The sequence below is a fragment of the Lutra lutra genome, chromosome 12 (assembly GCF_902655055.1).
Source record: "Lutra lutra chromosome 12, mLutLut1.2, whole genome shotgun sequence".
NCBI lineage: Eukaryota > Metazoa > Chordata > Mammalia > Carnivora > Mustelidae > Lutra > Lutra lutra.
Window position 1 is genome coordinate 91,823,231 of NC_062289.1, and position 21,198 is coordinate 91,844,428.

Consider the following 21,198-nt stretch of genomic DNA (forward strand, 5'->3'; position numbering starts at 1 on the left):
TTCTTCATTCAGTTGGTTAGAACCTGACACTGATGAAGTAAAAAATATAGTTTCTATCACTTTGGGGGAATAATTGTCTTCTACAGCTTTTATTGGCATTAATTGTTTCCTTAGCCTTAGTCTTCTTCCAAATATGTGCTATCAGAATAACAATAATAATTGTCAGATGAAAAGAATCCCAAGTATCTTATTTCTGAATGGCTTTGGACTTTTTCATTTGGACTTTTTTTTTTTTTTTTTTTTTTTTGCCTTCTAACAAATGACAACATGTCTAGTACAGAATTAATCAGTTTCTTACCGACACCTCTCTCTAAGCTTCTCTGTTTCTGACTAAATCTACATGTAACCAAGTCTCGAACACCAGAAATAACTTTGATTCTACCCTCGTCTTTTCTCTCACAGTTGATGGTATGCCAAGTCCTGTTTATTTTGTATTCAAAATATGTTGCCAATTTGCCTCTGACAGCTGCCACCACCATCTTTGCCTATATCCTATTTCCTACCACCTGATTACTTTGCTTCTAGTTTCTTCCCCCAACCCAATGTTTCGCAACCTCCCCCGCCAATTTATTTATTTATTTATATATTTATTTATTTATTTATTTATTTATGTCATTAATTAATTCATTCATTATCCTCAGGAGCCTTTCTAGATTTCCCTCTCCCCTGATCAACCCCACCCATGAAATATGAATACCACAGACACACTGTATATCCATTTAAGTACTCTGGACCTTGAGGGGGCCTGAGCCTCTGTAATATATAACACCCCTCCCTTGCAAGAACCCATTTTGATTCCCCTGGGGGCAGTACTGTCCCCACTAAGGATGCATGCTTAAATCAGTCTGTGCATCACTACCAACCAAACTGGGCTAATCTCTCTAAAGTAAAATTTTAGCCGTATCACTCATTGCCTGCCTCAAAAATAAAATGTTCAGCAGTTTATCTCTCTTCCAATGAGATGAGACAACACAGATAAAGGGTCTGAGCCTGGCTTATTACATGTGTTTGATAAATTTTAGTTTGCTCCATTCCTTCTCCTTCACAGTTGAAAATTGCTCCCCAAGAGCTTATACTGTACCAATGCACATTCCCATTAAATGTGTCTTGAGTGCTTGTTTCCCTCGTGCAGGCTAACACTGGTTTTTTGCAAACTTTGATATTTTTACCAACGTGCTAGTTCATTTATGAGGGTTTCTCTGATTATTCCAGGTCACAATGTTTTCCTCCTGAACTCTGTATCTGCAACTGAGTCACATTCTGTGCTCCTCATCTCCGTGAATAATGTCTTATTCATCCAATTTCCCAAATTAGAAACTTTGAAGTCATTTTGGACTCCTCTCTCTTCTGAAATTCTGATGCCATTTGGTTGCAATTACTGTCAGTTCTGCTTCAGATCTAATCTCTCCCCATTGCCTCTTCCAGGTCGAACTAGAGAAAGAATGTCCTCGCTGACCTCACTGTATTTTGCTTCTTGCTGCTGTAGCCTACCTTCGCACCGTTGCACTACTTCTTTCAAAGAAAACTCTCTTCGACCCCCTGCTTAAAATCCTCCAATGGCCATTGTAACTGCCTTCCGGCTAAAATTGAAATAACATGGCTTAACAAAAAAGGTCCACGTTCTGCTTCTAATTACCCTTTTTTTGACATTCCACTTTGTACACAAACCCCAAACACTCAACTTCTCATGAGTCAGAGTCCTCCCAGCTCTTTCATGACTGTATGCCCAAGACAGTTTATTTATATGTTTATGGTACCTGAGATGTTATACTGTAACTAGTCTGTTACATGTCTGTTTCTCCTCTTAGACTTAGGGCTGCTTGAAGGCGGGGAACTATAGCTCCTCCTTAACCCTGGCATCTCCAGCATAGTGCCTGGCACTAAGGGGGCATCATTCTATTACTTAGTATTTCACATGGAGCCACAAAAACCCAAGTGTCTGACAAGCAGGCTGAAAACAGAAATTCTCTGTTCTACATCTTTTGATCCTCCACTGTATACAAAGCTTATAATAGGTGCTCAATAAAAGTCCATTACATTTATTTGGAAAATGTTGATTCCTTATTCTGTAAATGGGCTTTCTCCTTCTTCTCAGTGGTAAATTCGTTTCCTAGCTATTTTCGTATACCTACTTTGTGTCAGGCACTGCACTAGAGACCATGAGGGTTAAGGCTGTAAGAATGAACAGAACAGCCATGATCCTCACAAAGCTGCTTGTCCCATGAGTCAGTGGTGATAGTCATGACCATAATAAATACCTCCCGGATGTTCTGCTGCTCCACCTCATGCCGCTTGATCATTATTTTCCGCTTGAAGAAACGACAGTTTTTGTCGTAGTACAGTCTCTGCTGGGTGAGAAGGTGGGCTTCCTCTTCAGCCTGTGTGTGCTGCAAGTTCTCTTTATGCTTGGATATCCGCTCTTGCTTTTCTTTCTTGGGTGTGCTATGGTCCTCGTTCATCTCCTTCACAAAAACAAAACAAAACAAAACAAAAACAACATGCTGGTCTCATCAAGTAAAAGGAACTAACTGTTTATTAAAATGGTAGATTAAATTATCTGGAGAGCAACTGAGAACGTGAAGACAAAGACTTGTGCTGCATATCCCTTCCACTCAACTTTTTTTGTTGATTAACTGAGTCGTAAGGGATAGGGAGGCTTGTTAGTTTCCACTCTCTGGCTTCTCCTTCTAGGAAATAATTGGTTCACTCATTCAATCAACACACACATACAGAGTTCTTATCATGGGACAGGCACTGTGCAAGGCACAAGGATACAATGGTGAGCAAAAGTAACCATCATGGGGCTTCACAGTTTAGAAGCAGTAATTAATCAAAGAACCTCAGAAATGAACTGAAAATTACTGTGATAGCTGCTGTGAAGGTGAAGTACATGGTTCTACAAGGATGTTTAAAAGAACATATTCGATCTTGGTAACAACTGAACTGAAATTGGAAAAAGCTAACCAGTGAGAAAGGGGAGGGGAGAATACTCTGGTAGAGGACACAGTGTATGCTAAACACTTCGGGCGGGTTAACTGAAACGTGGTGTGAGCGAGGATCGGAGAGCAGGCCAGGGTGGTGGTGCCATGTGACATGAGATGAGGCGGGACCATCCGAGGCTTTACAGGCCCAGTTAAGGACATTGACCTGTAGCACAGGAGATAAGGATTTTATATATGTGGGGGACGCACAATGAGATGCATCTCAAAAAGAGTCATCTTTTTGCCTTTTGACTTGCCTCATGACTCTCGTTGCCTCATGGAAAACAGAGTGAAGGAGACAAAACTGGGAGAAGTGGGCAGATTTCACAGACAGGAGATAACTGCAAACGTCACTAGTTATACTTTATTTGCTATTAGAGGGTAAATGAATTACCTTTATTTCCTAGAGGACAAAATTCATAATTATTCCAGGTTATATAGGTAAAGAGAAAAAGGCAGAGACTCAGAACACTTAAGAGGGTGTTACTTTACTCTATGGAGAAAGTAAGAAGACCGTTTTTAGAGAAAGCACGGTGCACTCTTTTTTGTTCATACTGACAAGCTTGACCTATAATATTCGGTTAACTACTCAGTGAAAATCTCCTTTAAATGCTAATACCTATTTTACTTGATGTTTTGTGATGTGGACATCACGCACTATTCAGATTATTTCGGCACTTGGCTAGCAAGTCCTTGTGCATCAACTTTCAACCTTCCTGTTCTAGTGAAGTCTTCAGTGAAACATCAGAATCAACAAGAGAGAAAGCTGTTTCGAGCACGGAGTAAGCTGGGATCACAACAGGAAGGCTGGGTGACTCATCTCTTAATGCCATGACTTCACTACTAGGCTTGGCATTAACCACTACACTGCACACCCAAGTTCAAATGTGACCGTATAAACTCACCCAAAATCAAGAATAAATTATTTCCGGACGATCCGTCATCCTGTATTGCCCACATCTCTGTTGTCTATCAAACAGTGGGGATAATGGAGACTGTTTTGTTACTCCAAGGGCAATATCTTTAATATATCAGTATCTAAATGTATACACCACCTTAGATAGTCAGAAATAAGCTTTTCTTTGTAAGAAGTAGTATTAGCTTGGCACAGAAAGGCTTACTGAGGCTATCTCGAACTGAGTTTAGGCTTGTTTTTCCTCATAAGCATGTTGAAAGACTTGTAAGTTTAGGCCTGTGGGTTCCTGCACTCATAAATCTGAGTACCCAAAATGCCTGAGGACTGAGTAGGGATTCTCTAATGCTGTCCTGTGAGAGAATCTTCTACAGGTTGAGTTCATGCAATCTCCAAATAACCTGGGCGTTAGGTCAGAATGATGGCTGCAGAAAGTGTGGCCTATAGAGCATGAATACACACAAGGAGTTAGAAATAAAAATATAAGTGCAATTGAGAACATTTCAAAATTTCTCACTGAAAAAAAATCAATGTTATCTGTGATCCAGCAGTATCTTTCTATCATGACATAATAATTAGGCCCCAGCAATAACTCGGAGAAAATGGATAGATCATGAACCTTCTTATTTGGGCCATTTCTCCCTACAGCCTGGTTTTCTCGATCTTACAGTGTCAGAGATTTTTCCCGTGTAGGCAGTGTGGATTAAATACAAATTTCTCTCAGTCCCCGCAATCACCAGTGGCTCATCTGGGCAGGACTAAAAGTCCTGAGGCCCACCCTAACCCACTTGCTTTCACTTCCTAATTACAAAAGAATTGGAGAGGAACCTTGATAAGTTCCATATTGTTAACTTAGAATATGAGCTGAAATAAATGATTTCACATACTGAAACCATGCCCCATATTGAATTTTATTAAACTTTAATACACCAGTAGTCTAGAAATAAGAAATCCTAAGTCTTATAAGGAGGAAAGTCTAGGGAATTGCAGGCAATTCACCTATAAGCACTGGTGGGAGAAGTGAAGAAATTGGAGCTTTCAGATCAAACCGCAGTTCATTAGGACTCTCCAAGTCTACTATTGGCCTTCAACAAAACTTTTAAGAATCGAACATTCACTTATCAGAGATTTACATGTACCAGGCACAGGGATACAGTTATAGGCAGGAAAAAAAAAAAAAAAGACATGTTCTCTGCTCTTAATCACTTACTGGCCAGCAGGGTAAGTAACTCAAAATAACTAAAAAAAAAAAAGGGTGGGGGGATAATTGAAAAGTAGTGTTATGAAACCAGAGGCACCTGTCTTAGTTAAGGAAGTCAGGAGAGGTCTCCCTTGGGAAATGATTTTTTTTTTTAAGACTTTATTTATTTATTTGACACAGAGAGAGAGATCACAAGCAGGCAGAGAGAATGGGGGGAAGCAGGCTCCCTGCTGAGCAGAGAACCTGATCCGGGGCTCGATCCCAGCACCCTGGGATCATGACCTGAGCTGAAGGCAGAGGCTTTATTAACCCACTGAGCCACCCAGGCGCACCCCACACCCCGCCGATTTTTTTTTTTTTTAAGATCTTATTTATTTATTTGACAGACAGAGATCACAAGTAGGCAGAGAGGCAGGCAGAAAGAGCGGGGGAAGCAGGCTCCCCATGGAGCAGAGAGCCCGATGCGGGGCTCAACCCCAGGACCCTGGGATCACGACCGGAGCCAAAGGCAGAGGCTTTAACCCACTGAGCCACCCAGGTGCCCCGGGAAATGATATTTAAGTTAAGGGTTTTTTTTTTTTTTTTTTTTTTTTTTTAAAGTAGGCTCCATGCCCAATGTAAGGCTTGAACTCATGACCCTGAGATCAAGAGTCTCATGCTCTACAGATTGAGCCAGCCAGGCGGCCCAAGTTAAAGTTTTAGTAAAAATTTGTAAGTCTTAGAAGGAGAAGGAGTAACAATTAACAGCAGAGGGAGAGACTGGGGGTCGGGGGGGGGGGTGAGGGTGGGGAGAGCATCCTGGTGGAAAAAAACAGTATGAAGAAACAGTCTTCTCCAAAGACTTTGGAGAAAAGTGGAATTTGATACATTTGAGGAACCAAAAGGTGACCACTGTGGCAGGAGCAGCAAACAGTCAGGGCTGTAAGCAGGTGAGGTAACAGTGGTGTGAGGTGAGATGGAAGGAGAGGCTGAGAGTAGACTACTAGTATTTTGATCTCTCCTAAGAGCAATGGGAAGTCAATGAATGCTAAAATCATGAGGTGATATGATGAGATTCATGTCTTTTTTTTTTTTTTTTAAGATTTTATTTATTTATTTGACAGAGAGAGAGATCACCAGTAGGCAGAGAGGCAGGCAGAGAGAGAGGAAGGGAAGCAGGCTCCCTGTCGAGCAGAGAGCCCGAGGTGGGGCTCGTTCCCAGGACTCTGGGACCATGACCTGAGCCGAAGGCAGAGGCTTAACCCACTGAGCCACCCAGGAGCCCCATGTCTGTTTGTTTTTAAAGATTTATTTTTGAGAGAGCGCAAGCTCAGGGAGAGGGTCAGTGGGAGAGTGAGAGAGACTCCTCATGCAGACTCCTTGTTGAGCATGGAGCCTGACACGGGGCTCTATCCCAGGACCCTGAGATCATGACCCAAGCTGAAACCAAGAGCTGGATGCCCAACTGACTGAGCCACCCAGATGCCCTGAGACTTCTGGTTTGAAAAGATCACTCTGGCTGAAGTGGCTGGAGAATAAACTGGAAGTAGGCAAGAATGGTTTAGAGTTAAATCAATGGTTCTTAAAATCTGATGCCCGAGTCAACAGCCTCAGCATCACTTGGGAACTTGTTAGAAATGCACATTTCAAATTCCACCCAGACCCACTGAATCAGAAAATCAGAAAATCTAACTCTGGTGAGTTAGGAATCCATTTTATTTTATTATTATTATTATTATTTTTTAAAGATTTTATTTATTTATTTGACAGAGAGAAATCACAAGTAAGCAGAGAGGCAGGCAGAGAGAGAGGAGGAAGCAGGCTCCCTGCTGAGCAGAAAGCCCGATGCGGGGCTCGAACCCAGGACCTGGGATCATGACCTGAGCCGAAGGCAGTGGCTTAACCCACTGAGCCACCCAGGCGCCCCTAGGAATCCATTTTAATAAGCACTTCAGGTGATATAAAGTTTGGGGATCCATGGTTTAGACTACTGATTACAATGTAAGATTAATCAATTTTAAGTTCCAACCTTTTTTAAGATTTTATTTTTAAGTAATCTCTACACCCAACATGGGGCTCAAACTTATAACCCAAGATCAAAAAATCACATGCTCCACCAACTGAGCTTGCCAGGCACCCCTTCAGTTTTAACCATTCGAACGGCAACTTAGTGATGACAAATATTGGTACTCTTACCTCTTTTATTTTTTCCTTACAAATCTTATACTGTTTCTTCTGACTTTCTAAGAAAGTTGTCAAATCTTTCTTCTGCTGGGCCAAGATCTGTTGCTGGAACTTCTTTTCATCTGCTGCAGCTACCTTTGCCTAATAAAATGACATAAAATCTAGGATAAATTGTTCTCCACACAGAATTCAGCTGTCTATATCCTCCAATGCATGAAAAGAGTCCATAAGTGCTGAATAATGTAGTGTTTTTTGAGCAAATAATTAATAAAAAACAAAATAAGCAAATACCTGTTCTGATTCTCTTGTATCTTAAAACAAATCTGAAATTCTTACCATTGAAAAATACATTTCCAATCATGGGAAAAACATGAAGGCAAACCTCAACATGTTTTATTGAGCACACAAAAAATATAAGGAATGGAAAGTGAACTAAGGATCAAAATAAAAGATTTTTTTCATATTGTTGGTGGCTCACAGATTAAATTATAAAAAATGATTAAGTAACCAAAGTAACCAGAGCTGGCGACTTTTTTTTTTTCCCCACCCCCCTCTCCCAACCCCCTCCCCCCATCAACCCTCAGTTTGTTTTGTGAGATTAAGAGTCACTTATGGTTTGTCTCCCTCCCAATCCTATCTTGTTTCATTTACTCTTCTCCTACCCCCTCAACCCCCCATGTTGCATCTCCTCTCCCTCATATCAGGGAGATCATATGATAGTTGTCTTTCTCCGACTGACTTATTTCGCTAAGCATGATACCCTCTAGTTCCATCCACGTCGTCGCCAATGGCAAGATTTCATTTCTTTTGATGGCTGCATAGTATTCCATTGTGTATATACACCACATCTTCTTTATCCATTCGTCTGTAGATGGACATCTAGGTTCTTTCCATAGTTTGGCTATTGTAGACATTGCTGCTATAAACATTCGGGTGCACGTGCCCCTTCGGATCACTACGTTTGTATCTTTAGGGTAAATACCCAGCAGTGCAATTGCTGGGTCATAGGGTAGTTCTATTTTCAACATTTTGAGGAACCTCCATGCTGTTTTCCAGAGTGGTTGCACCAGCTTGCATTCCCACCAACAGTGTAGGAGGGTTCCCCTTTCTCCGCATCCTCGAGCTGGCGACTTTTAATCCCAGAATCTCACTCTAATTGATTAATAACATTTTGTTTTCCTAGGCACCTGCTACAATTGACAACAGTCATACACTGGGACATTTTGGGGGCTCCCAAATGGATAGAACATAGACCAAATAAAAGATAACCCAATAAGCACTGGCTCCTGAAAGTGACCAAATTGAAGTTACTGGGGACCACTAGATGCAGCACGTATGTAAGATGAGGTGCTTTGGAGATAGGGAGGGAATTATGCATCATGGTTCTCTTTATGTATCTTTACACCTTTAGCTTCCATTGTCAATACTTTTTCCATTATGAACAATTCTCTCTACATATTTACCAAATCGAATCCCCAAGAAAGAATCTGACTGGTTTATTTAATCAGGATCATCCCCGTTTGGGCAGAGGTTTTCATGCCAGGCTGCCTCACAGCTTGATGGCTGTTGGGGGAATGCTTCCTCTGCAGTTCTGATGTTCCTTTCCACGTGGAGAGAGAGCTTAATTACCGAAACACCCCTGGCACTCTGTCCCCAGTCACCCCATCCTTAGGGAGCACATGTTCACCCCTGCTTTCCCACACTATGTAAATCTGACGGGGGTGTGGCAAGGAAGGCAACTGGTTTAGCACTGCCAGAGCCTAGATAGGCAAGTCTGTTCAGTTTTGTACAGTATTATTAGCGCATTTCCCTTCAGACTTGAATTACTTCTCCCATCTAATACTTATCAGTAATAAAGGTTAATATTTTGACTCACTGTCTGCCTTAGTCTCTCCTCTGTTTGGAACCTAGATGGGGAAGAGAGATGTCTCCTAGAAGACTCAAGCAACAGCCAGATTAATTACTCACTGCCACTGATCAGGTGCCCATTCCTAGTCCAATCAGTGTAGGCAGGCACTATCACCACTGAAAGGGACTATTTGTAGAGCAGTTTTCTTTTGAAGAGGACTGTGGGTGTGGCAGGCATGGTAACAGGTCTGAACTGTGCAAGTTTCCACAGGACAGAAGCATCTTGTTTCTCTTTATTTGCACCCAGACCCCCTCTCAAGGGACTGGCTCTCAGAATATATTTGAATAGACAAGAATATACACCTGCAGTAACTATTTTAACTTTCAATCGCAATTTTGAGTAGCCCCACAAAACCTAACCCCTCTCAACTACCACCAGTGCAACATCGTTCCTCTGTCACCAAAAAGCACCCTGCTCCTGTCTTCTGCTCACGTGATGCCACTGACTGAAATAGGCCTGGCTTGGTTACAGCACAAAGATGTGTATGTGCACACTGACCTCCTTCTCTATGATAGCCACTTGCTTCTTGGCCAGCTTCTCCAGCTCGATGGACGAGTTGTTGGCATGCGTCTCCACCTCCTTCTGTAGCTTGAGGCGGTGCTCGTCCATCTCAGCCTTCAGCTTGTTCTCCAGGGCGATCAGCTGCTTCTGGTGCTGGCGCCGCATCCGCTTATAACCTGACATCTGTTCCCGCAACTCGTTCTCCTGCTCATGCTCATGGATCTGTCGTGTAACCTGATTGGGGTGGGGGAATAGAACTCAGGTAACCAGATTCATAGAAGACAAACTTCCAGGGAAAGTAGAGATGCCCTCTGGCATAATTCTATCTATCACGGCCACCATCAATCTACCTACTATTTGCTGAATGCTCGCCTGTACCAGGCACTGTGCTGGGTGCTCTTTATATTTATTCTTTAGCTCTAGTCCTAAACTTGTTTGGACCCATTCACTCATTCATTTTACTCCTTAATGAGGTATGTGTTACCACCCCCATTTTATAGATGAAGCAACTGAGACTTGAGGGAATTAATTTATTCAATCAGCCAAATTATATTCACTTATTTTTGACATATCATTGTATCTATGATCAAGGTCACATAGTTAATAAGGGGTAGAGCTGGGATTCAGACCCATTTCTGTCTGGTTCCGGAGCCATGCTGTCTCCCCTACACCAGGATTTCTCAACATCAACACTGTTGAAAATGAGCCAGAAGATTCTTTGTTTTGGAGGGCCGTCCTTCAGTGCAGGACATTTAGCAGCGTCACCGGCCTACCCACTAGATGCCAGCACACCTCCCAAGTCAAGACAATAAAAAATGTCTGTAGACAGTGGCAAATGTCCCTTAGGGGGCAAATTCCCTCTGGTTGAGAACCACTGCATTATATCATAGTGCTTGTTTGTTTTTAAAGATCTTGTCTCTAACAGTCATAGGGATTCTGAGTATCTTCCCAAAGTTGTTTGAACAAGATTTATTTCTGATTCTTAATATGAAGTGGGGTGGGGGCAGTGAGGAGTGAAAGGAGGGAGGGAGGAAGGGAGAGAGAGAGAGAGAGAGAGAGAGAACTCTCTTCTCTCCACTCCTCTCTCTCCCACCTCCCCTTCCCCACAGAAGCAAATTATAATAATTATATTATATATTATTATATATAATATATATAATATTATATATTAATAATAATTATATTATAATTAGCAAATTATAATACATTTACATGCTCTCCTCAAGAAGAGAAAGTATTTCTGTGATTTTTAGATGGCTACTTAGTAATTTTTTCTTAACCCACTCTCAGGTGACTATCCAACAAACTCAAGACTGTAAATATGAATTTTGGCATCTCTTGTTTCTTTCTATTAAACCTTATCTGATTTTCCACTCCTTCCTTCAGTTTTTCATCCCTCTTTATCTTCCTGTTAGATTCTCTGCTCATTTCACTCTCATCTCTCCTATTTTAGAAAAAAAGTTAATTACAAAATTCTAACTTCAGCTTTGTTTTTCACTAAGTAATTTAGTCACTCCTATCTACTATAAGCCAATTCTCCCCAACGTCACCCTCAAACAAGTTTTACTAGAAATTTTCATGCTGCTATTAATGCTCTTTACTATTTTCAGTTTATGGGTCAAAGTGCATTTTGTACAAAGAACAGTTTGTTTCTTTGCTCCTTTTAGAAGGTATCCCTGCATACCAGACTGAGTCCTTACTATCAAGAGAGTGCTATTCTGTAACTGGATAGTATTATCAAAGTACACCATTAAACATTAGCCGAACTTTGAAACCTTTCCAGCTGAAACTAACACTAGGTTTCATATTCATTTCTCTTTTCTAAAGGACAATACTCTTTAAAGTATGAAGAATAAGAGTAGAAGATATTTCAAGACCAAAAAAAAAAAAAAAAAAAAAGAAGAAAAAAAAAAAGGACAGTATCACCAAAGGGGCACTTAACACTCTAAAGGAAATCTATTTTGTCATGACAATATCATGTTTCTTTTTAATGGGCTTATTTCATGATAAAAGGAAAGAAAGAAGTCATTTGAAATATGTATATATATTTCACTTCCTCATGCTTGTGCTTTCCTGAAGTTCAACTACAGGGGAAAACAATTCCAATCAATAGAAGGGATACCATTTAGCCCTTTCTGAATTCAGGTTTTTTCCTACAAATATGGCAATAAAGTGTCCGTTCCAGGGTAAGGTATTTGAGATATGTTTTACCTCTAAACTTATTTTTTCTTATGTTAGTATTCCTTCTTCTTCTTCTTTTTTTTTTTTTTTAGATTTTATTTATTTATTTGACAGACAGAGATCACAAGTAGGCAAAGAGGCAGGCAGAGAGAAGGGGAAGGGAAGCAGGCTCCCCGCTGAGCACAGAGGCCGATGCGGGGCCAGATCCCAGGACCCTGAGATCATGACCTGAGCTGAAGGCAGAGGCTTAACCCACTGAGCCACCCAGGTGCCCCTCCCTTTTTTTTTAAAAAAGATTTTATTTGTTAGTATTCCTTCTTTAATCAGATTCCCAAAGTTGAGAAATGGCACACCCTAAAGCTATCATGACACATTCAAAGCTTGCAAACAGAAGGTCTGACTAGCTTGTGTCAAATAGTCTCAGGATGGCCATTTCCCAAATCAGGCACCTAAATATAAAGTGGAAATGAGTTGTGTCAAGAACATTTTCTGTCCTAACTGGTGGGTGAGTCCCTCTGAAAATGGTGGTCCTATTGCATACCAGACCACACAAGCATGTGGCAAAGACAAATTACAGAGTTCAACATGCTATCATTGTATATTACTGAATTCCAGGAGAAACACTTTGCTTCTAATGCTTCCCATAATTTGGATAATCACCTTTGTAAACTCCTAATATCACCTTCAATTTGTTGCAATGAAATTTTCTACGTTTCAATGTTAACTGCCTTCTTAGGCACATACAGAGATACTGAGTTTTATAATTCCATATGCAAGCAAAGTAAACATATTTAAGTAGAAGTCTGGCCCAATGACTCATGTATGAAGTCTAACTAGAAAGACATAAAAATATTGTTATCTACAGTTATGTACACTTGCATGTTTTAAGTTTATACTGTGTGTCTTGTAAATACACTATTTGGTCAAGATAATTAAAAATAGCTCATAATTTTATATTTTATCATGCTTTATGATTTACAATGTATTTTCACATGCAATGCACTCTAATTTTCCTAAACCCTGGGATTTGAATTGAAGTTCTACGGTTCTTGAATTGCCTGAGGAAATTCACCCCACTAAGGCAGAATGAAACATTCTGTTAAGCAATGGAGGGAATCAACACCCCCAAAACATCAAAGCTGGAGAAAGTATAAGCTACAAACTGAGTAAGTCTAAAAATGAAAGAAAGTTATGGAAATGTAGTGACTGTAGTTTTCACAATGGTAGTCTCAAGAATGTGATCCACTGAAAGTGGGCAGTAGCATCTTGCCACACCCAGTAGGTTGCTTAGACACAAACCCCATTCTGTTCCTTACTGTATTACTGACCTTGGGCAAATTACTTAACCTGCCTGAAGGCTCTCAAGAGGAGCCACTGCTCCAATGAGGTCACTGATGGGATAATTCTTGTGTCCAGCAAGGTGTCTGACACACAGAAGATGTTCGATTTATGCTGATTTCCTTCTAAGGAAATCTAAGCATCTAAGCAGTATGTCTTTCCCTCCACCAAGCATTTCTAGTGATATGGACATAGATCAGAAGGAGTGGATCCAAGAGAAAGGGCAAGTTTAACAATGAAACTGTACTTATATGCAGGTTGTGGCTTATAAAATAAGTATGGATAATTTCTAAACCTGAATTATTAACCATTTCACATACCTGGAGTAATAAATAAAAGTTAACAGCCATAAAGGAAGACTGAACTTTTCCCAGAAAGTTTCTACAGCCATTCCATTCAACCTTATCTAAATCTGGCAAAAATTGGCACCTACAACAGATAACTACATCCAAAGTGTACTATCTGTCTACCAAGCGCAGAACACCGCACTAGAGGGCTAATAAGCAACTTACTGAACATAAAAGAGGAGCATAGTGGCTGATAATGTTACCCTTGTAAGAGATCAAAGCCAACTTACAAGATTAATTATGTGTAAGAATCAAAATAATGCATATAAAACTGGCTACCTCAACTCTTAGAAGAAATGAAATTTATACCAAGTTCTTAAAACGAATACCATGGGTCACATTTTGACAATAGAAATTTCACATTCCACTCTTTAGAACACCTAGGGAAAAACATTTTAAGTTTGTACCAAAAGTAATGATGGAAAATGGGCAATTCTGCCTTATACAGAAATACTGGCAGGAAGCACTTAGAAATGTACACTTGCAAATCCAAATTCTCATGTGAGAGCAGGACTGGAAAAGACTTTGCTCTTTCCTTAATTCAGCATGTTTACTGAGAGAGTTTGGTCACGTGGGTTGGGCATAGAGACTGGGCAGCATAAGTGAAAAATGGTCTCAGTAATGATCCTAGTGAGATTAAGAAGCTAAGAAAAAGGAAAAAGGAGCTACAAAACATTCTGATGAGCATCCTCTCGTACACTATCCTGGAAGAGAACACATCTTCCAGCCCTCAGATATAGAACAGTGGGGCTCATGAGGGGTGAAACAGCACCAACTTCAGAGGCTCTAATATTTTTATGCTTATCTATCAAACTTATTCAGGTATCCACTTTCACAATTAGCTGGAAATTAGGTTGCATTTTTAAAATCGAAATGAAGACTCCATTTTTATATGAGCTTTCCTGCTGAATCTGGTAATGGCAAAGTAAAAAAAAAAAATTCACATTTGCATGGATAGGACAATAATCATTTTTGTCTACATGCTTTCCTAGAGATTAGAAACTAAGAGTTTTATGCCCCTGTCCCTAATATGTATTTTTTTTTTTTTTAAAGTAGGCTCTACACCCAACATGGAGCTTGACTCTGAGATCAAGAGTTGTATGCTCTACTGAATGAGCCGTCCAGGTGCTCTCCCATCCTCCTCGGGACAATATGTACTCTAACATAAATTCCCCTGTGTAGTAAGACCACTCATTCCTGTGAGAATTCCTTCATAAGACCAAAAGCTGAACTGCCTGACAGATATGGGCTTGTGCTCTTTCTATTAACATCTACTATGGGAACTACTATCCAGGACATTATGAAATTCTAAGAAATGACATCAGATATGACAACAGCTGAAAACACTCTCATGGGTTACCAATCCAATTAAAATATTAGGATCTCCATTTACCAACAATAAAAACTTAAGGGAGCCACATCTCAAGGGCCCAATAAGGCAGATGAGTAATTCTGAAGAACTATATAAACAATTCCTTTCTCCAGATCATGAATCAGTTCATTATGAACTTTCTTACAGAAGAAAAAGAAAGGATAAATAAAAAAGGTTCTATGAAATGCCCTTCCTTTTCCTAGTTTTTCAAAATAAGGTCAATAATTGCTGCCCTTCTATGATTATAATAAAAAATACATAATCCTACATAATTCTGAAGTTTCCTCAGAGTTACCTCTGATATTAAGGTTCACAGTCCTTGCTTTTCCTTTGTTACAAATGTAATTGTGCAGCAGTGCAAATTAACATAAAAAAATCTGTTTTAAGGTGCCAAAATGGTAAAAACATCAAGAAGTAAAAAGCCTGCAACCCATGGGCTGCATACACTTGTCAATGGCTCCATTCAAAAGCACAGTGTAGAAAAAATGCAAAGGGCAAACCCCACAGATTTAGGTCTCCTTTAGGTTTATGTATAAGAGGTAGGCTGATTAAACAAATTTAAGGAACTATAAAATTTTTTGTCAGTTTGTAAGTCTATTTAAAATACACACTCTTTTAAAAATATATATTCATTTATCTAATAGTTAGAAATAAATAATTTCTGAATTCTTTTTTCTTTTTGCTGTTCGCTTTTAATCCCTCTGTGGTTCGTTAGCACTTCTATGTAGAAGACTATAAAGAGTAAAACCAAAATAAATAAATCAATATAGTATTGTTACCAACTATGGGAAGTGAAAAGGGTTTCAAAAATGACTTGATTATTCATTGCCCTGGACTTCCATTTTCCCATGATCTTGCTCCTACTTTTATGTCATTAAATAACTTTAGTTCTTTTCCTTTGAGCTGAGATCCACGAAAAGCAAAAAGATTCATGACATAATTTTAAAATTTAGATACTTCTTTTTGATATTCCAGTGTCCTGATTTATTTATTCCTACTGGACTACTGGGAATTAGCCTTTAACATAAAATTGGTAGAACTATAGTACTTGATAAGATACATTAAAATACCCAGACCAATAATTAGATTGTCCAAAGTGAGACATGGAACCATATAACATCATACCACCTTTCCTTTACATTAATTCTTTTTTCTGAACGAGCACTAGATGCAAATACCACTGACCTCTGATAAACTTCCATCAGTCCCACCATGACCCCCAAAGCATGACATCTGGAGAAGGTTTTCCACATGGAACAACTTATTTTACAGTGGCTACCGCAACAGTCTATTAGCTACTCAGCTTTTAACTTAATATAGGGGCAGGGAGCCTTTTAGCCAATCCAAAGTCCATTAGAGACTGATCTCAGCTACTCTCTGGGTGGGCACTGGGAAGCCTGTAGGATTCAGAGGGGTTCCTTAGGACTTTGCCTCTAGCCCTCAGGTGGCCTAGCAGGGAAGCAGCTTTCATAAAGCACAGAGAAGACTGGGATGGCTGACAGGCACAGAGTAGCCCTGGGTGAGTCTACAAATGCAAGCGTGAGATCATTGTGGTATGGCAGTAGTAACATCTTACTAGGAGGTAGGAGAGGTCATGAATATATGATGTGGGAATGAGGGTGTGGCAAGTGACAAAAGACACTTTTCCCAGAGGGGGGAAGATCCACTTGGTATAATGCTTGTTCACATTCAAAAACCTGCTTCTGGTGCTCTGAGTCTCAGTGGCTGCTCAGCCTTTCTCCTCTCATTTCTACATGAACATGTCTGGATAAAGATACAAGTCTCACAAGAGTCGGTGGTAAGCAAGAATATTACATAAATACCATATTTTTTGGTCAGGTATTGTGACATGAAGATATTTATTAATAAATTCATGGTTCTTTATTTAGACTCAAAAGCATGTTATTTTTTAGGTGCTTAGCAATCATTAGCAAATACAGAGTGGACATTTTTATATCTCCATTACACGGTGTAACATTCATTTAAAATGAAAAACTGCCCATTACGAGATGACAAGAAACTTCTATACAAAGGAACTTAAAGGCAGGCTTATTGATAAGCAGTCTCAATTAAAATGCTTGCTTTTAGACAGCAGCAGGCATAGCAATAGGTAGGTGCTTTAACTTCCATTTTCCTCATATTTGGGTTTTTAAAGATTATAGTCCATTATCGATTTCAAAGATAACTGAAGCCTTTGAAAGACTTGAGAGATGAAAGTGGAAATCAGGTTTAAAAAATAGGACAAGAAAAATAATTTCTGGGTCGGCCTTGGATGATGTCATCATAGGTTCTAAATGTAATAGCCAGGCAGTGTACACTAACTCTTCCTGCCCATGTGACCTCTAACATCAATCTGGGCAAAAAAATGAATATTTCAATAATTTTTCGGCTGAGAAGTGAGATTCAGAAGCAAAAGATTAAAGAGAGTTTAGAGTGCCAAAGATGAAACGATGTGAGTGTGTGTGTGTGAGTATGTGAGCGCGCAGGCGCACGCGTGGGGGGCCAAGGGGAGGAGGCATGAAAACTAACTCTTCCAGCACACACCCCTTTTGCTACTACAAGGGCATCCAGCAATCACATTTGCAATAGTAAAAATGCTGAAGGATCCTACAGTATCTTTTCTTCCACAATCATCCATATCCTCTCCTACAAAGCCCCTCTTGCTTTATTGGTGCCAGGAAATTCTTCAGGGGTTAAATGGGGAAGTGCAGCCACTACCATTGTTGCAATAAATAAATGAATGAACCAGAACGAACCAGCAATTCATCCCTAGGAAGCTAGTATCTTATTTTCTACAATTACATACATTAGCTAGCAGTGATATATTTTTAAAAATTGTGTTTTATCTTTTGATATGTGTGTATACATTACAAACACACAAGCATCTATACAAAAAGCATAGTGCCCTGCACACACATACATCAAATACCTTTAAAAATTTTTTTAGCATTGTTATTTCAATGAAAAGACAAATAGCTTTAAAAAAATTGGATAGGTTAGCAACTTCATCTTAAAGGCCTTTTATTTTGCACATACAGCATATATAAATACACACACACATACACACACACACACACACACACAAAGGTTTTTTTTTTTTTCCCATGCCGTAGACAATGCTAAAATATCTGAGATCAGGTTGCCATGCCAACAGATTTTTTTCTAAAATGAATAAAATTATTAGGAGGGAGAAAACATTCTTGACTCCTTTCCTCCCATCCATGAAGCCGAGAGAGGCTCAGGGAGGGCGAGAGGCTGCCAGATGGGGAGGAGGGGAAGGAAGGGAAGGTGGGTAGAGGGGTGTTTGCTTACCAAAGATGCTGATTTGATCGTGGCAAAGCGCTCTCTGTTCCGGTAGTGGAGGGCCTGGCTCTGAACTGACTGGGTAGGCCGCGGCTCAGGCCTGGGATCGCCGTGGCCCGCCTCATCCCTTATGAATACATGATCCTGCAGAAATGGATAAAAACAAGGAGAAAGTCCAGCTGTGCTCTTTCCTCGCCGGCTGCCTCTCTCTCACCCCTCTTTCTGCACAAGCACTGCTGTTTGAAATGCATAGTTTAGCTCTCTGCTAGTCCCCGCAGCTCCCACGGTACAAAATGAATAAGCAACACATTGCAGCCTTCAGTTAGGAATGTCAGCTGATCGCTAGTGGGATGCCTTCTGAATCCCTGGCAGGCTTTTTCTTTACCTCCAGAATTACATATATGCAAAAGAAAAAAAGAATAGAAAAAACAATGCAATGTACAGACTCCTTAGAACAGTTTGCTTAAAACGCTGTAACCAAATAATTCCTTTAAAAATGTCATGTCCATGTCTAGCAAGGAGGATGCTGGTTGCTTTTAACATAAAAGCGAGCCTCCGCCTCATTCCCTTGAAAGATCTGCTTTCTCAATTTAATTTTATTTGAGATCTGTTCGGTAGGATCATTGTTCTGCCTAGAACCAGTGTAGGCTTGTGCTGAACTGCCTCTCTATCTTGTGCTGGGAAGATTCGGCAGTCACTGAGGGATCCTGCTTTCCAGTCATGATCGTACACAGTTCTAGCACCTTCTCTCTACAGCTTCTGAAAGGATTTTTTTTTAGATTTAAAGAGACAGGCATGCAATTTTAACCAAATGATACTTTCACAAATTCTTCCTCAACTCAGTCTCGCTATGGTCACTAGAGTGAGTAAGGCTGGGATTTAATGTCCTTGGATGATTTAATCAAATCTGTGCTTCTTGATAGGCAGAGATGATTAATCTTGTTGTAACGCCCAGTGAAAAATAACATTCCCTGGAAGGGTAATAATGGATGTTTCTTAAATGCAATTTAAATGAGTTTTAAAGGGGAAAATGCTTTCAAAGGGTGATGCTTTTCTCTATAAAAGATGGAGTGGTCAGTCAGTAAGTAGCTCTTAACCCTTCAGAAAAAAAGATACCATAATAATAGCTCAAAAACATGTACAACCATGGGGGATTTTTAAATAGTACATGTTCAGGATGGGGAAGGAGAAATTAATTCCTGTATTGCCCTAGGGTTTTAGGAGAAACCATTTGTGAGAAGTCAGTTTTGCATTTTGTCTATGACTATCTGAAAAAAATTTTTTAAAAATAATTCCTTGCTCTTTCAACAGAAAACAAAAATTGAAGAGGTTTACAAACACAAAATTTAATTATATCATCTAAAATTTTTTAAAGTCAAGACACAGATATTCTTGAGGGAAATTAAATTTTATATCCAGGTTTTTAGGTAAAAGTCAAGAGCCAAGATTAAATTTACCATTGGGCTGATTTTCTTTTTCAACTTATAAATTTAGAATGCTCCAGAATGTTAGGCAGGTATCAAACATTACATCTATATTTAGAGATCTTTTTAAATTTACTGTATTGAGGTCTATTTTGTTTTTAAATAATGAAGGGACCTTTAATGCCATTGAGGACATATATGTCAAATTCAAGGATATTCTATTGCTGTACTGTCTTATATGATAGTCAGTAGCCACATGGATATTTAAATTAAATAAAATGTAAAATTCAGTTCCCATGTCGTACCTGTTGTTTTAAGGTAGTCATTAGCTATGGCTACCATACTGAACAGTGCAGGTATAGATTGTTTCCATCACTGCAACAATCAGTTCTATTAGACAGTACCACAGGTTAAAAATGTTCCTCAACCTGTATTTTTGAGATTATTAAGAAACAAACAAACAAACAAACCAACAACAACCTTGATGGCCCAAAGAAACTTCTATATTATTTCCCAGGAAATCTAACCTTTTATTTTATTTTATTTTATTTTAAAGATTTTATTTATTTATTTATTTGACAGAGAGAGAGAGAGACCAGAAGCAGGCAGAGAGGCAGGCAGAGAGAGAGGGGGAAGCAGGCTCCCCGCTGAGCAGAGAGCCCGATGCGGGGCTCGATCCGGGACCCCGAGATCATGACCCGAGCCGAAGGCAGCAGCTCAACCCACTGAGCCACCCAGGCGCCCCCTAACCTTTTATTTTATAGGACAAAGAGAGATCAAGTATGGGACTAGGATTTATGCGCTAGGTTTAAGGTTCTTGAGAGCAAGGCGATGGGATCTACTGCCATTGACATTACTGGATATTTATTAATCAGTTACATTTATCTCCAAAATTGATTTTTTAAAAATATTTTTAATTTTAATTTTTTTATTTATTTGAGAGAGTAAGAGAGAGCAGGGTGAGTGAGAACATGAGTGGGGAGGGCAGAGGGAGAGGGAGAAGCAGACTCCCCACTAAGCAGGGAACCTGATGCAGGGCTCAATCCCAGGACCCTGATATCATGACCTGAGCAGAAGGCAGATGCTTAATTAACTCACTGAGCCAACCAGGTGCTCAGAAACTGATCACTTCTAATATTACAGTACCAGAAAAACAAGAAGCTTCTAAATGGCAGCAATCAGATGAGATAGACTAGGTAGGGTCCTGTGGTTTTACAGGAGGCCTTAAGAATTCAAAGTTTGGGGACGCCTGGGTGGCTCAGTTGGTTGGACGACTGTCTTCGGCTCAGGTCATGATCCCGGGGTTCCAGGATCGATTCCCACATCGGGCTCCCAGCTCCATGGGGAGTCTGCTTCTCCCTCTGACCTTCTCCTTGCTCATGCTCTCTCTCACTGTTTCTCTCCAAATAAATAAATAAAATCTTTAAAAAAAAAAAAAGAATTCAAAGTTTGGTGATTATTAATTAGCTAACATTAAGTACACTGAGAGGTAGCAGCTCAGTTTCACACTGTAAGAACTTGATTTACAAAAATAACTAGTAACACTAGAATCTTTATGGTTCACT

The 21,198-nt window shown here is 39.8% G+C and overlaps 1 protein-coding gene across 3 annotated transcripts in view; it reads right to left on the reverse strand.

The window, feature by feature from the left end:
* TAOK3 (TAO kinase 3) overlaps nt 1-21,198 on the reverse strand; it is a 190,881-nt gene that overhangs the window by 16,202 nt on the left and 153,481 nt on the right. For all 3 annotated transcript variants that reach the window (XM_047698308.1, XM_047698311.1, XM_047698310.1), the window contains exons 14-17: nt 18,219-18,353; nt 9,666-9,902; nt 7,271-7,399; nt 2,259-2,462 (exon numbers count right to left, since the gene is read on the reverse strand). In XM_047698308.1, the coding sequence (XP_047554264.1) occupies nt 2,259-2,462; nt 7,271-7,399; nt 9,666-9,902; nt 18,219-18,353 (705 nt within the window). The remainder of the gene's footprint in view (nt 1-2,258; nt 2,463-7,270; nt 7,400-9,665; nt 9,903-18,218; nt 18,354-21,198) is intronic.